General features: G+C 37.2%; 1 protein-coding gene across 2 annotated transcripts; it reads left to right on the top strand.

Moving 5' to 3' along the window:
• Positions 1 to 357: 357 nt before the first annotated feature.
• Positions 358 to 10368, top strand: tsku (tsukushi small leucine rich proteoglycan homolog (Xenopus laevis)). 2 transcript variants are annotated; one of them, XM_058745622.1, is made up of 2 exons: positions 358 to 614; positions 8431 to 10368. In XM_058745622.1, exons 1-2 carry the CDS (start codon positions 564 to 566, stop codon positions 9478 to 9480), a joined length of 1101 nt encoding a protein of 366 aa, XP_058601605.1. In that variant the 5' UTR covers positions 358 to 563; the 3' UTR covers positions 9481 to 10368. The 2 variants fall into 2 exon arrangements, with proteins under 2 accessions (XP_058601605.1, XP_058601606.1); XM_058745623.1 differs by lacking the exon at positions 358 to 614 and adding an exon at positions 6964 to 7181.
• The last annotated feature ends 3542 nt before the right edge of the window (positions 10369 to 13910 follow it).

Here is a 13910-nt window from a genome sequence, read left to right as displayed (position 1 = left end):
TTTGTGAATGTGCATCTGTAAAGGCCCTACAGGGCTGCTCAAACAGTCAAAACAAGAATATTTGTTATTGTTACACATAGTTATTTATTTATTTTTTTATTTTTTTATTTACACTAGACTTGTCCTTAGGCATGCCTTTCCTTTATTATGAAGTTTTTTTTTTTTTTTACTTCAGTACATCGACAGTATAAAAGCTATTGTTTATTTATTTGTTTAATTTAAAAATAAAAACATTAACATATTCGGATGCACTTTGGAAGAGGTCAGAATTCAACCCCCTAGTATACATTTAAATGGTCTGTAGTGTTATATGTCAGCCGCTAGAGGGCGCTGTTGACGCTCGCCGCGTCTAGACTCTGGTGGGCGCGGATTATCTTCAGTGAGTGAAACTCTAGACGAGACTGTGCTGCTTGCGGTGGCGTTTTATCGCTTCATCTTCTGTGGCCAGTCTGTAAACCGATAGATCGACTAAGTCACAACCGAGACAATACCGCAAACGTGCTCATTCTCCCCACGACAAAAAGCACAGGATATGACAATCCCTAAAACTGAAGTCTTTTCCGATGCTGGCCTGGAAAAGTAAAAGCTCTCCGACAGACGAGTCGCGGCACATGGTAAGTTTGACGAAAAAGAAAAAGTTTTCTCCTGTATCTCACAAACGTGTCTTACTTTTGGCGTTTGTTTATATTGCCTTTTTTACTTGACAAAATGAAAATGTGTGCTGATTGCTTCATCCCCAATAGTAGTTCGCGTAATGAAAAATAAAGACACAATGGAAAAGTAACGTTATGTTTTGTTTTGTTTTTTACATTCTGGTGCAGTGAAAGTCACGTTTGTTGAGCATTAAGTTGTTACAAAGTTCTTTTGCGATTGTATTTTTAGCTGAATACAGATGTGGATCAAACCGTCAAAGCAGAGATTTTGGCTGCGTCTCAAAACCTAGTCAGCTGCCTAACGTTACCTAGACAGCACGATTACATTGATTTTAACGTTAAACTAAATCAACCAATATTGTTTTGCACAATTTTTTAAAGAAATAATTATCATTTTATTTCTGCTGTTTACCAAATAAGTCAAACATTATATTAAAGAAAAACAAAAAAGAATATATAACGGCGTTATATGTAGGTAAAAAATATTTTTATGTATGAATTAATCTTTATTATATATATATATATATATATATGTATATATGAATCTTTGTTTTGGGTTCTATTTGACAATTGGGCTTAAATTGCTTTTTCACACTTGAATGAAAGGCACAATTGAGTAATTATGTTGTTTCCTGTTGGAGGAAGAAGCATTAGCATTAAGTTCTATGCTTTAGACACCCAACAAATGGTGCCATTTGTCAGGAGACTTGAATAAAAAAGGAATTAAAAAAATAGCAGTCAAACTGATCGTCTCTTTACCATTTCGTTGGGTGCTATACCCATCAATAATGGTACAAATGAAAGTTTACTTATGACCCACAATCTATCCCTGTCTTGATATTTTTTTTAAACTCTTTTTATTTTTTATTTTATTTTATTTTTTTTCTTCTAAGGATCACAAGTGCTTTATTGCATAAGAATGAGATAAAGCTGTGCGTGAGCTTTCTAGGATATGGGTGGCAATCTGCATGATGTCAGCTGTACTGTAGTCAACACCCATAAACATTTGTTAAGCGCTTTGATGCAGGTCTCTAGCATATAATTCAAAAGTTACGTGCTGCTGTGAAATTGGCATCACAAAAAGTACCTGGCATTTAAAAGTGAGCTGTTTGAGACGTTAAGCGCCCATTAAATCTGCCCCCCCTTAAAGTACTACATTCTTTCAGCTTTATTGGATTAGGATGTCTGCTGTCTGCTAATTAAATTGGTTAAGAACAGACTTTAGTTCTCTTGTACTGTAGTTCTCTTTTGGCTGTGTAAACTGCAGAAGGATAAAGTAAGTTGAGAATGATCTGCATTCTAATACTAGACCGTTTTCATGCAGACTCACGGGTGAGTCTCTCACACTCACTGAAAGGGAAGGTGTTAGGGTAATTTCCCACATTTAGGAGAAAGATAAATGGTTTAAATATGTAGCTGTTAACCACTGACAGTGATTGCTCTTAAAATACATTCCACTTAGACTTTAGGCATTTTAAGGAGGGATTTTACGGTGGGAGGAGTACAACACCTGGAGAGTTCATAACCCCGTCACACGGGCAGATGTCTACGTAGGGTTAATTAGAAACATGCAACCACAAGCTTGACAGAAGGTTCCATGGCACCGAATTCCATTCTTTTTGAATGTTCTAAAATGATTGTTACATATGAGTAATCAATCTGACAATACAGAATTAATTGGTGGAGGGAAATAGTTTTTAGTGCTTTTGCAAGGCCCTGTTAGAACATAAACGGGCTGAGACTTTCTCTTAAAGGAATAGTTCACCCAGAAATGAACATTTACTCAGCTTCTAGCCAAACAGGATGTGGATGAGTTTGTTTCTTCATCATAACAGATTTAGAGAAATTTGTCATTGCATCAGTTGCTCAACCATTGGCTCCTTCTGCAGTGAATGGGTGCCATCAGAATGAGAGTCTAAACAGCTGATAAAAACACCATAATAATCAAGTAATCCACATGATTCCAGTCCATCAATTAACGTCTTGTGAAGTGAAAAGCTGCATGATTGTAAGAAACAAATCCATTATTAAGATGTTTAATAACTTTTCCTCCTGTGGCAATGTCTATCCCCTGTTGTCCTCTCAGATCAAAATCCACTGACGTGTTTAGGACTGTTTTCTCTTGTAAATGGTTCTTGTGAATTACTTGTGGATTATTGCAATGTTTTTATCAGCCATTTGAACTCTCATTCTGCACACAGAAAAAAAAGGGGTTTAAAATTGTACCTTTTGGGGTACAACAGCTTGTTGCTGGAGCAGTACCCTTAAAAGGACATATTTGTACCTTTTTTACCCCTAATAGGTACATATCAGTACCTTATGGGTACTTATCACTACTCTAAGGTACTAATATGTACCTATCAGGGGAAATTCTGTTTTCCATTATTTTCTGGATTCCATTTTAATGGTTCCATTAAATTTTAATAATCAAAAGCATCTCCAATTAATTGATTTTTTTTTTAATTTAAATTATTATAATTTTTTTTTCAAATATACTGCACATTTACATTTTTCACCTAAATAAATTCTGGTAAATAATATTTCTGGTAAATACTTCTTTAAAAAGTGTTTTTTGATTATAATGAATTTTATTATTAGTAGACCAGAAGACGTGCTTCTTGCACTCTATGTTGCACTTTACTTAAAATATAAAATATTCTAAAGTAAAATTGTTGATTTTTTTTGTGGGAAATTAGTCGTTTAGATTAATTGATAAATTAGTCGATAGATTAATCGAAATAAAAATAGTCGTTAGTGGCAGCCCTAATATATACAGTCATGGCCAAAAATATCGACACCCTTGCAATTCTGTCAGAAAATGCAACCCTTCTCTCAGAAAATTGTTGCAGTTGCAAATGTTTTGGTACTCGCATGTTTATTTTTTTTGTTTGCCTTCGAACAACACAAAAAAACAGAGAAGAAAAGTCAAATCTGATACAATTCCACACAGAATCCAAAAAATGCACTGGACAAAATTATTGGTACCCTTAACTTAATATTTGGTAGCACCCCCTTTGGAAAAAATAACTGAAATCAATCGCTTCCTGTAACCATGAATGAGTTTCTTGCACCTCTCTACTGGAATTTTGGACCACTCTTCATTTGCAAACTGCTCCAGGTCATTCAGATTTGAAGGATGCCTTCTCCCAACTGCTGTTTTTAGATCTCTCCACAGGTGTTCTATGGGATTCAGATCTGGACTCATTGCTGGCCATTTCAGATCTCTCCAGCTCTTTGTTTGTAACCATTTCTGAGTGCTTTTTGAAGTGTGTTTCGGGTCATTGTCCTGCTGGAAGACCCATGACCTCTGGTGGAGACGCAGCTTTCTGACACTGGCCACTACGTTGTGCCCCAAAATTCTTTGGTAATCATCAGATTTCATGATACCGTTCACACAGTCAAGGCATCCAGTGCCAGAAGCAGCAAAGCAACCCCAAAACATCTTTGAACCTCCACCATGTTTGACTGTTGGACTGTGTTCTTTTCTTTGAAGGCCTCATTTCTTTTTCTGTAAACGGTGCCATGATGTCCTTTACCGAAATGCTCGTCAACAGTACGTTCTCCCAGAAGGATTGTAGTTTTGTCACATAAGTTTTGGCAAACTCCAGTCTTGCTCTTTTATGCCTTTGTGTCAGCAGTGGTGTCCTCCTGGGTCTCCTAGCATAACGTCCTTTTTCATTCAGATGGCGAAGGATAGTGCGATAGTTTTTTCAATAATTTTGCTCTTCCGTCCACGTCCAGGGAGGTTAGCTACAATGCCATGGGCTGTAAACCTCTTGATGATATTGCGCACAATGGCCACAGGAACATTAAGATCTTTGGAGATGGACTTGTAGCCTTGAGATTGTCCATGTTTTTCTCTCAAATCCACAGATAACTCTTTACACTTCTTTCTTTTCTCCATGCTCAGTGTGACACAACACAAAGGTTGAGTCAACTTTTCTCCATTTTAACTGGTTGCAAGTGTGATTACTATATTGCCCACACCTGTTACTTGCCACAGGTGTGTCTAAATACAAATTACAGGGAGATCATGTGACCCTTCGACAGCAGTGCACGCACAGTCCTTAGCTCCGCTCACTCTGTCAAATATTCTACAATCCTGATAGTAAATTTCGAACCACTCTCTATCTATTCCATCATGAGTACTTCAACGGTCAAGGACAATCGGAGAAGAGTGATTGAGCAATCGCCAATAAAGAAAAACGGCAAAGATTCCACCATCACCAAAGAGGATCTCGACAGCGCCATTACTAATGGTATCAAGCTAGCACTTAAAGAGCAGCAAAGTACTTTGGATTCGATTGTGGCCTCGACAGTAAGAGATGCGATAGACTCTGTACTGACCCCGGCATTGCGTGACCTACATATGGACATACAAGCGACCAACAATTCTGTAAAAGAGCTAAAAGCAGAAGTTAAAAAGTTACCCATCGCGGCGAAACGGCCACGTGACCGGGTCGATTCCGTTCAAGCAGCTGCACGTGAGGATAGGAGGACAGTCACAAACCTGAGAAAGCAGCTAGAACAACTTACCGATAAAGTGACGAACATGGAAGATAAGAGCAGGAGAAATAAAGTAATAATGTTTTTCCTGACTTCAGTCCAGCCACGTCTGCCAGGAGAAGGAACTTCAACCCAGTCCTTAGGAGGATGACAGCACTGGGTCTGCAGCCGTTCTCATATCCGGCGATAATTAAACTACGGCACAACGGTGAGCAGATGATGTTCGACTCTTCTCAGAAAGCGGAGGATTTTATCAGCTCACTGCCACAGAAGAAGGCATCTTAACTGCCCTGGAGGGGAGAATAACAAGGTGGACATGGACACTTAAAAATCTTTTCTTGGAGCTAATGGAGAGAAGGTTTGATTATTAGTTCTTGACACTGTGGGCTTTTTGGGGACATGTTTTGCGTTGGAGTGGATCGGTCACGTATCCAAACATTTTTCTGTTTGTTTTTTTTAGGCAGACCTATATTCTCAGTAATGTGCGGTCTATTTTGGTTCTTGTTCAAAGTTGTTTGTCGTTCCTTTTTTTTGTGCTACTTTTATTTTATACAACAGACATTAATATCTTTATTTCATTTGCTTTTTAAAAGGATTGCGCACTCGGGTGGTTTGGCATGTAGAGTTATTTTAAGGAGATCTCATCCTGTGCGGGATTGGATTGCGCCATCTTCTGGTCGACCATCTGTTTCCTTGGTGTGTGGTGGAATTGTTGATCGCATTACAATGCCTTTTTCTGTCAAGTCTGTTTGGAATCAGGAATTATCTGAACTTAATTTATCTGTCGACTTGGGAGAAAGTGTGGTCTAACTTCAGTTTAACCTCTAAAAACTTGTCGAGCATAACCGCAGAGGAATGCAACAACCGCAATATTTGCCAGTTTTCTTATTTCGTATAAGGTTATGCCCTTCTCGTTTCAGACTTCGTGCATGTGTACTGAATATTAAATAAGTTAGTAATGATGATAACATAATGTGTACCATGCTGATTTGTACAGAGGCTCAGTAGATTTTGCACTTGACAACAAACAGACAGCGAATGAAAGATATCGACTGAGCGCGTGCGATTACCTGTGTCTGTCCTTCAGGCTGAGTCGTGTATATTTATGAAAATAGGTTGTCATGTCCAAGGAAAGCGAAATCTCTGTCTTAGCATCGATGCACTGCTGGTCAGCTGAGGCTTTAAAAGTGGCGCTCATATCTCTTTGAATGAACGGTTTAAAGACTCACTCAAAGACAGTCCCTTGACGCCACCTTGTGAAACTGCACTGACTGACAGCCGTCTAGAACACGCAGGTGAAATATCAACAGAAAAAGTCTTGTCCATTCAGATTCGATGATCAGCACTAACTGTGTATATATAGGCTAACAATAGCCTAACGATTTTATTGTCAGGTTTATGTTCTGTTATGTGGACCGTTATTTTGTCATTCTCTTCCATTTACTTGACTTCAGGGGCGGAGGCACGGGTGGGCACAAACACAGATTATATATATGGCGATAATACCGTATATCCCGGTTTTGCGTCACTCAAAAGTATATCTCACTAAAATGTTGTCAGTGTACACACTAATTGAAATGTTTTCATTGTGTCTATTATGCAATCAATTACATAAGAGGTAATTGTTGTTCCTAGCATGCTGGTTCTGTTAATCATTATACATACCACTACACGCAATCTTACAAACTAATGTTCACTCATTTTTTGCTGCTTCGTTCTAATGATTCGTGTGAACCGGTCAAGTTTCATTTGACCTGTTTTGTAATCAGGTTAACCCATGCCCAGATTCAGCAGTATTGTTTGTATTTAGATCTGGAGCCAAGTGTTGAAAGAGGTTTAAGTTCAGGTCATTTAGTTAAACAAAGAGCACATGGTAGGGCGGTTCGATTATAAAAAGTCGCCAGGAGAGCGTGGCAGAGCATTTATAGAATTCAGCTGGAGCAGAGAAAACATCTCCACCTGCGTGACACACAAATCTTCTGTCTACTTTTTGAGAGTCTTCTGCATACTCCATGAAAACGCGTAAGCGAGATTCAGCTATTTATGCATATAATGATGCCGTAATTATTTTTTTGCTCTTTTGATTTCTTTAGCAATCATTAAGTTATTTACAATTTACATGTGTAATTCAGCTTTATATAAGTGTGTGTGTGTGTGTGTGTGTGTGTGTGTGTATATATATGTATAATATATATATTACACACACACACACACTACTTTTAAAAAGTTTCTTCTTTTTTTGCAGAATGAAGAATTTTGTTGAGCATGGGTGCAATATAATATTTAATCAAATAAACTAACATTAATTCAAATAAATGCTGTTCTTTTGAACTTTCTATTAATCAGGAGTCCTGAAAATATGTATTATGATTTCCACAAAAATATTAAAACAGCACTGTTTTCAACACTGATAATGTGAAGTGATGCATAAACGCCAAATCAGCATATTTCAATGATTTCTATAGGATCATGTGACTCTGAAGACCGAAGTGATGGCTTTTTATTGATATCATTTATATTGAATAGTTTATATTATTATCTTACTGTCATATTGAATAACCTGAATTACAGATTTGAATGTTAAATTATTACATAATTTACTATAAATGTAGATTTAGTTTGACAACTTTTTCTATTTATTTTACAAATAAACCTGATAATATAGATAATAATAATTTAACTTAATGTAATATTTTCAAATATCGGTTTGTATATATTAAAGCATCAAAGCCTTTGAGGTTCTCAGTATTCTTTAACTGAATAATTATGTGCTAACCGTTCTTAAATTCTCCATGAGAAAAGCCTTGCACCCTTCTAATCATGACAAGTTGTTGCTGTAATTGAGAGTGTCAAATTTAATAGGCCCTTTGATCATAAGAATTAGGTCAAATCCTTTGAGAATGTGCGTAAAAATTAGGACTCATCGAGTTACACTAGAAGAGAAGAGCATTTATACTTTTAGCGTAACGGATGAATAAACAGACCCAGAGTGACAAGCATGTACGTGCAGCTGTAAATGATTGGCTGCATAGGTTACACAATTACCATATATAATGAGCGACTACTAATCTCTTCAAACCTCTCAAAGACCCCTGAAGTGGGTCATAGGGTTCAGTTTTGATGATAACAGGGTAGTTATAGGAACTCAGCTATAGGAACTACTAGTTATAGGGAACTAAATGTTGAAGATGAATTTTATTGGTTCATTCTGTTTTGGGACTTTTATGACTGTGAAATTAAACCCTGTACTGTGTTTTTTTTTGGTTTATAGCTCACCATGGCCACACTGCTGTGTCTCTTCTTCTCTTTGCTTGGCCTGGCTGTCATGGGAGCGGTGAAGAACTGTCATCCACAGTGTCGGTGTGAAGTGGAGAGCTTTGGCCTCTTCGACAGTTTCAGCCTTACCAAAGTGGACTGCAGTGGAATCGGCCCTGGGAACGCTCCTGTCCCCATCCCTCTGGACACGTCCCATCTTGACCTCTCCTTAAACTCCATTCCCTCTATCAGTGACTCGATGCTCTCCGGACCGGGTTACACCACCTTGGTTAGTCTGGACCTGAGCGGCAATCTCATTTTACATGTCAGTCCCAAAGCGTTCTCCAAACTTCGCTACCTTGAGACGCTGGACCTGAGCAATAACGCTCTCGAGGATCTCGGTGACGGCTGCTTCACCGGACTCCCTCTGGTTGAGCTGGACCTGAGTGAAAACCGATTCAAAGAGTTTAGCCTTGATCTCTTCACCACCAGAGCACAGGATGTACCAATCATGGTGGACCTGTCACGAAACCTTCTTACCTCTGTTTCCAGGAAGACCCCTGGCCATCCATTGAACATCAAGAGTCTTATGCTGGCAGGGAACCAACTGAAGAAGGTGCCGATGCTTAACGGGATCCCACTTCAGTATCTGAACCTGGACGGGAATCTCATCTCCAGCATTGATGCAGGGGCCTTTGTTTCGATGACAGAACTGGTTCACCTGTCTCTCAGCAGCCTGTCTGACCTGACCCTCATTCAACCAGGTGCTTTTAGAGGTTTGAAGAACCTTCAGGTCTTAGACTTGTCAAACAACAGCCGCCTCAAGACGTTGAGCCCAGATGTATTTAGTGGACTCGACTCTTTACAAGAGCTCAATTTGTCCAATACTCCTGTCACACCATTATCAAGGACAGTCTTTACACAGATGCCAAGCATAAAGAGCATAACTTTAGGTCCAAACTTGCATTGCTGGAAGACACACAAGCAAGGACAGTTTCACAGACAGATTGGACAAGCCAAACCTAATGATATACTTGCCTGTGACAACGCAGAAATGATCTTATGAGCCTGAAGTGCCAGGAAAGACTCCTTTTCTCATCTCTGTGCCTTGTTAGTCTCTCATAAGATCTCTTGTTTTTTGTAATTCAAGATTGCATCATATTTGCACATACTATGCCAACTAAGGTCCATTATTTTATGTGTTCATCACATTTAAGCACGCACAGTACATCGCAATGACTCATGCACTTTAGTTACCACATTTCTGTTCTTCTTCTTAATATGTAACCTGAGATTTGCGGTGTGATGTGATGTCAGCTCTGATGTGATTTTTATTTTTTTTTTTTTTTTTTTTTTTTTTGTTAAACACTAACAGTCTTAAAGGTGTGTAACAAACACCAGTGTTGCAGGTCAATATAGAAGTGATGGTGCCTTAAATAGTAAATCATTTAACTAAGTATTTTGGAATTATACGTTTCTAATGTTTGGATGCCCCCTTATGATCAATTTTAAATGACTGTGATGGGCAATACAATTTGGTGTACTTAATTTAGGTGTTTTACTTGGTTTAAAATGGGGCTAATTTTTAACTGAAGCACAAAGGATAAACTACAATATGTGGAATTTAATTGTAATTTATTAATTTGTCAGTGAAAAGTTTTCCTAATACTGAACCTAAAATATGATTTACAAACTACAAAATATTTTTTTCTAAACATCACTCAGACTGCTAATTGACTGAAATGTAACAGTGAGTTCACATCTCTTTATAATTCCTAAATCGTCATTTCACAGAGGTTTACTTGATGTTGCTCTGAAATTTTGCACTTTTTATGAGATTTGTATGGATTTTTAAAAAAAAATGCATGATGATTGTTCATCATGTGAGCTGAGGTATGTTTTACGTTTGTACAAAATTATACTCCTAATAAAAGATAATCAACTTTACACATAACAGTGTGTTTGTGTTCAAATGCTCACAATTTGTGATTTAATGCTCATTTCCCCAACCTGTATCAAAACTTCCAAAGTTAAGCCAGGGCTGACGTGTCTTTCGGCACGTCTTTCTGAGTCACGCAGTGCATTTAGTCATAATACAGGCTTCGCTAATGTGGTTCCCTTCAGTTTAACACGCTCAGACAGCCATGATTTGTTTATAAAAATAAAAAAAACACACCCAGTGTTTTATCCCACACTTTTTTTTTTTTTTTTACAAGAATAAGGCATTATCTATTTGCTCAGACTAACCATGGACCGCAGTTTTAGGGCGAACAGAAGACTTGACGGCTGAATTGGAACAGATGACTTCAGCCTGTCAGGCTTTAGGCTTGTAGGCCTCAGACCGAGTATTCATATATCCCCTTAGCTGCTCTGAATTATTGCCAAGATCCAGCTCTTTAAAATTCTAGGAGACTAATGCCAAAGACACATCCCCCTCTTCTTTTCTACACAAAAGCTTAGTGGAAAAAAAGGTTTACTTAATGGCTCAACTTTCACTTCATCAATTCTGCGCTCTCTGCCAGGCTCCGGATAAATAAGTAATGTAAATAAATGTGGGCCAAAGAGGAACAACAGTCAAGAACAGTCAGCCAATGAATTTTATCATGAAATCTTTCAAACAAACTGGATTAGTATTTCCTGAAGGAAATACCATTGCTGTAAAGCAGCAAAAGAATAGCTTTATTTCTGTAAATAAAAAGACCAATCACAATTTAGTATGCAAGTGAATGAAAAGACAATATAAGACCGATTGCAAACCAGATTAGGGAGGGTTCACGCGGTTTTTTTTTTTAATGTAAAAACACCAGACGCATGGCATGTCTAGAGACTCGTTTTTAAGTTGAACTTTTAATATGTGCAACAGACAGGCGTCCATCATGCGTGTTTAACTGCAGAAAACACATGCCACTTTTAAACAAAAACGTGTTCTGTGTGAAAGATAATATTGCTGCTAATTTCGAAAGATTAAGATTCTAGCAATCTCTTTTAATAGAAGATATTCAATGTTTATTATTATAATCTTTGAAAAATGATAGCTTATAAAAAGCAAAAAGGAGTCGTCGTTGATTTGTTCTTATTTGTTGACATTGGTAAGTCAACTGCACTGTAGTGACCTACTTAACAAATCCAAACAAGCCAGCATTAACCTTTATTGTTCTGTTAACATTGTACATGGTCACAATGAATAGCTAAATTTGATTTATAACAGACGCTGCTTATCTTCCTTGCCTTTCATGAGCTTCAACTTGCCTTACCATGGGAGAGGTTGCACTAGACATCATGTTGTAAGCAGTTATGGGACACAGTTCATTGGGTTATGAACTACTGTGAATTCTCCTACTTGTGTGTACTATACACTGCATGTAAGCCATCATAAATCTATTAGTGCCTCATATCACTTGCTCTCACTCTAGATAAGGACAGATATGAAATTGGCCTTAGGTGAACCATCTGATATGGCATAATCAATCCAAGCCACAGTTCAGGGACAGAGCCAATGCTGACATGAAAACCCTAAAAAAAACACCAAACCATGTTAAACCCTGTAATCTTAATAAACTCTCTCAACCGGATTGCCAGTGTCCAGTAAATTCAAGGCTAAAAGTGCAATATTTATTGCTAGAGCAAAGACAATGGCCTAATGCCAAACACCTGACACAAACTGAAAGCACAAGAGAATCGATACAGAACAGGCAATCACATTTGAGTCAGATTAAAAGAGTTCAGTGTCGGGAACCAGAACACAAACAACAATGGAATGAAGCCAGAAAAAAAATGCAGCACTGGTCACATTTCACCTATGAAAATCTCATGAATTGTTCATTAGAAAAGCATTCTTACAATGTGCTATACCAGTGCTTGTTTCAGACAGTGTGCTGCTACTGATTTCCAATTTGGATTCAGAAAAAATGTCAAAATATGTCAAAATATGAAAACTATTTCAGTGTCACAGGTTTAAAATTACAGTCTTGCGCAGAAAAACTGCATTGCACATAAAACAAGCCACATGATCCGCTCCAACTTCTTGTTTTCATACAATGTGTATGATTCACATCATATGAATTCATACAAAATCCCCACCTCGTAATATTGTTTTATTTCTCAGGAGATCAGGTTGTGTACACAGTACAAACAAATTAAAGTTCTCATGTGCTTCTTCGAATAAACAAAGGCGGGCCTGTAATTATTCTTGGATGATATCTAGTTGACCATGCTTTTTTTTTAAAAGACACCAAATCAAAAGCAAACAACATCCTTCTCTGGATTTCACATCTTTAAAACAGTGTACCAAGTTTTTTCCTCCTCTAAATATTCAGTATGGAAGCCCATTTCTGCCACATGAATAAAAAAAGTATACTGTAAAAAGTGATAAGTTGACTTAACTTAAAAAATTTAAGGCAACGGGTTTCCTCAATTTTTTTTAAGTAAGTGATAATTAAAAAAAATAAGTTGAGTGAATTGTCAAGTTCACTTAACTTTCTTTTTAATTATTATTTACTTAATTTTAAGGCAACAGGTTTCCTCAATTTTTTTAAGTTGTCAACTTAACACTTTTTACAGTGTAATTGCAACATTTTGATCTCATAATTCAGACTTTTTTCTCACAAATCTAACTTTTCTTACAATTCTGACAAAAAGTCAGTTTACACATCTGAATTCTTAGTTTACATCTCACAGTTATTTTTTGTTTCCAACATAAAAAATGAAAAAAGGTAATTGCGAATTGTAGATTTCACTTGTAAAGTTTTTTTTTTCTCACAATTCTGAGAAAATATGATATAAAATTTATATAAATATGATATAAAACGATATAAACTTGCAAAAAAAAAAAAATCTCTTAATTATGAGTTTATATCTCACATTTTATACAAAAGTTACTAAAAAAAAGGTGCTCTACCAATAAAAGAGGAGGCGCAACCAAAAATCAAATAAACGTCATTTTATTAATAAAGTTTTCATCTCTTCAAGAGTGAGTGCTGCACCGTTTTCAGTTGATATTTATATCTCACAATTCAAATTTTTTTGAAAATTGTCTGAATTGTGAGATATAAACTCAGAATTGTGAGGAAAAAAATGTCTGAATTGTGAAATAAAAAGTACACAATTACTTAAAATGGAAATTGGCTTCTATACTTGAGTGTGAGGCGGTGCACAGAAGTTTCATTTTCAAGCTGCTGCTGGAGTCATGCACAGTACAGTCATCTTCATTCCCTTTTGTTAAAGACCCAGCGTAAGTCTCACAGTATCAGAAAACCAGCACAATAGAGGCTCTCACAGTAACACTGCATGCAAGAGAAAAGCTTTATTGTGCACCAGAATAGACACACCAGGCTCTGTGTTCACACGTCACACTCAACCGGGTTAGTGTTTTGTGTCAGAACAGAACATTAGATGTAGCTAAACTCCCTTGAGAGGTGCTGACCACCTAATGATGTTTACATTCCATGTAGTGCATTAGTGCAACACCATCATACACTTGTAATTCTTTTGCATACC

Source organism: Onychostoma macrolepis, chromosome 15 (assembly GCF_012432095.1).
Source record: "Onychostoma macrolepis isolate SWU-2019 chromosome 15, ASM1243209v1, whole genome shotgun sequence".
In the NCBI taxonomy this organism is placed as follows: Eukaryota; Metazoa; Chordata; class Actinopteri; order Cypriniformes; family Cyprinidae; genus Onychostoma; species Onychostoma macrolepis.
This window is presented reverse-complemented; position numbering and strand designations above follow the sequence as displayed.

Coding starts and splice junctions, on each gene's coding strand:
- tsku (XM_058745622.1), top strand. CDS start 564: ATGCTGGCCTGGAAAAGTAAAAGCTCTCCGACAGACGAGTCGCGGCAC. Junction 615..8,430: donor CAGACGAGTCGCGGCACATG/GTAAGTTTGACG, acceptor TTTGGTTTATAG/CTCACCATGGCCACACTGCT.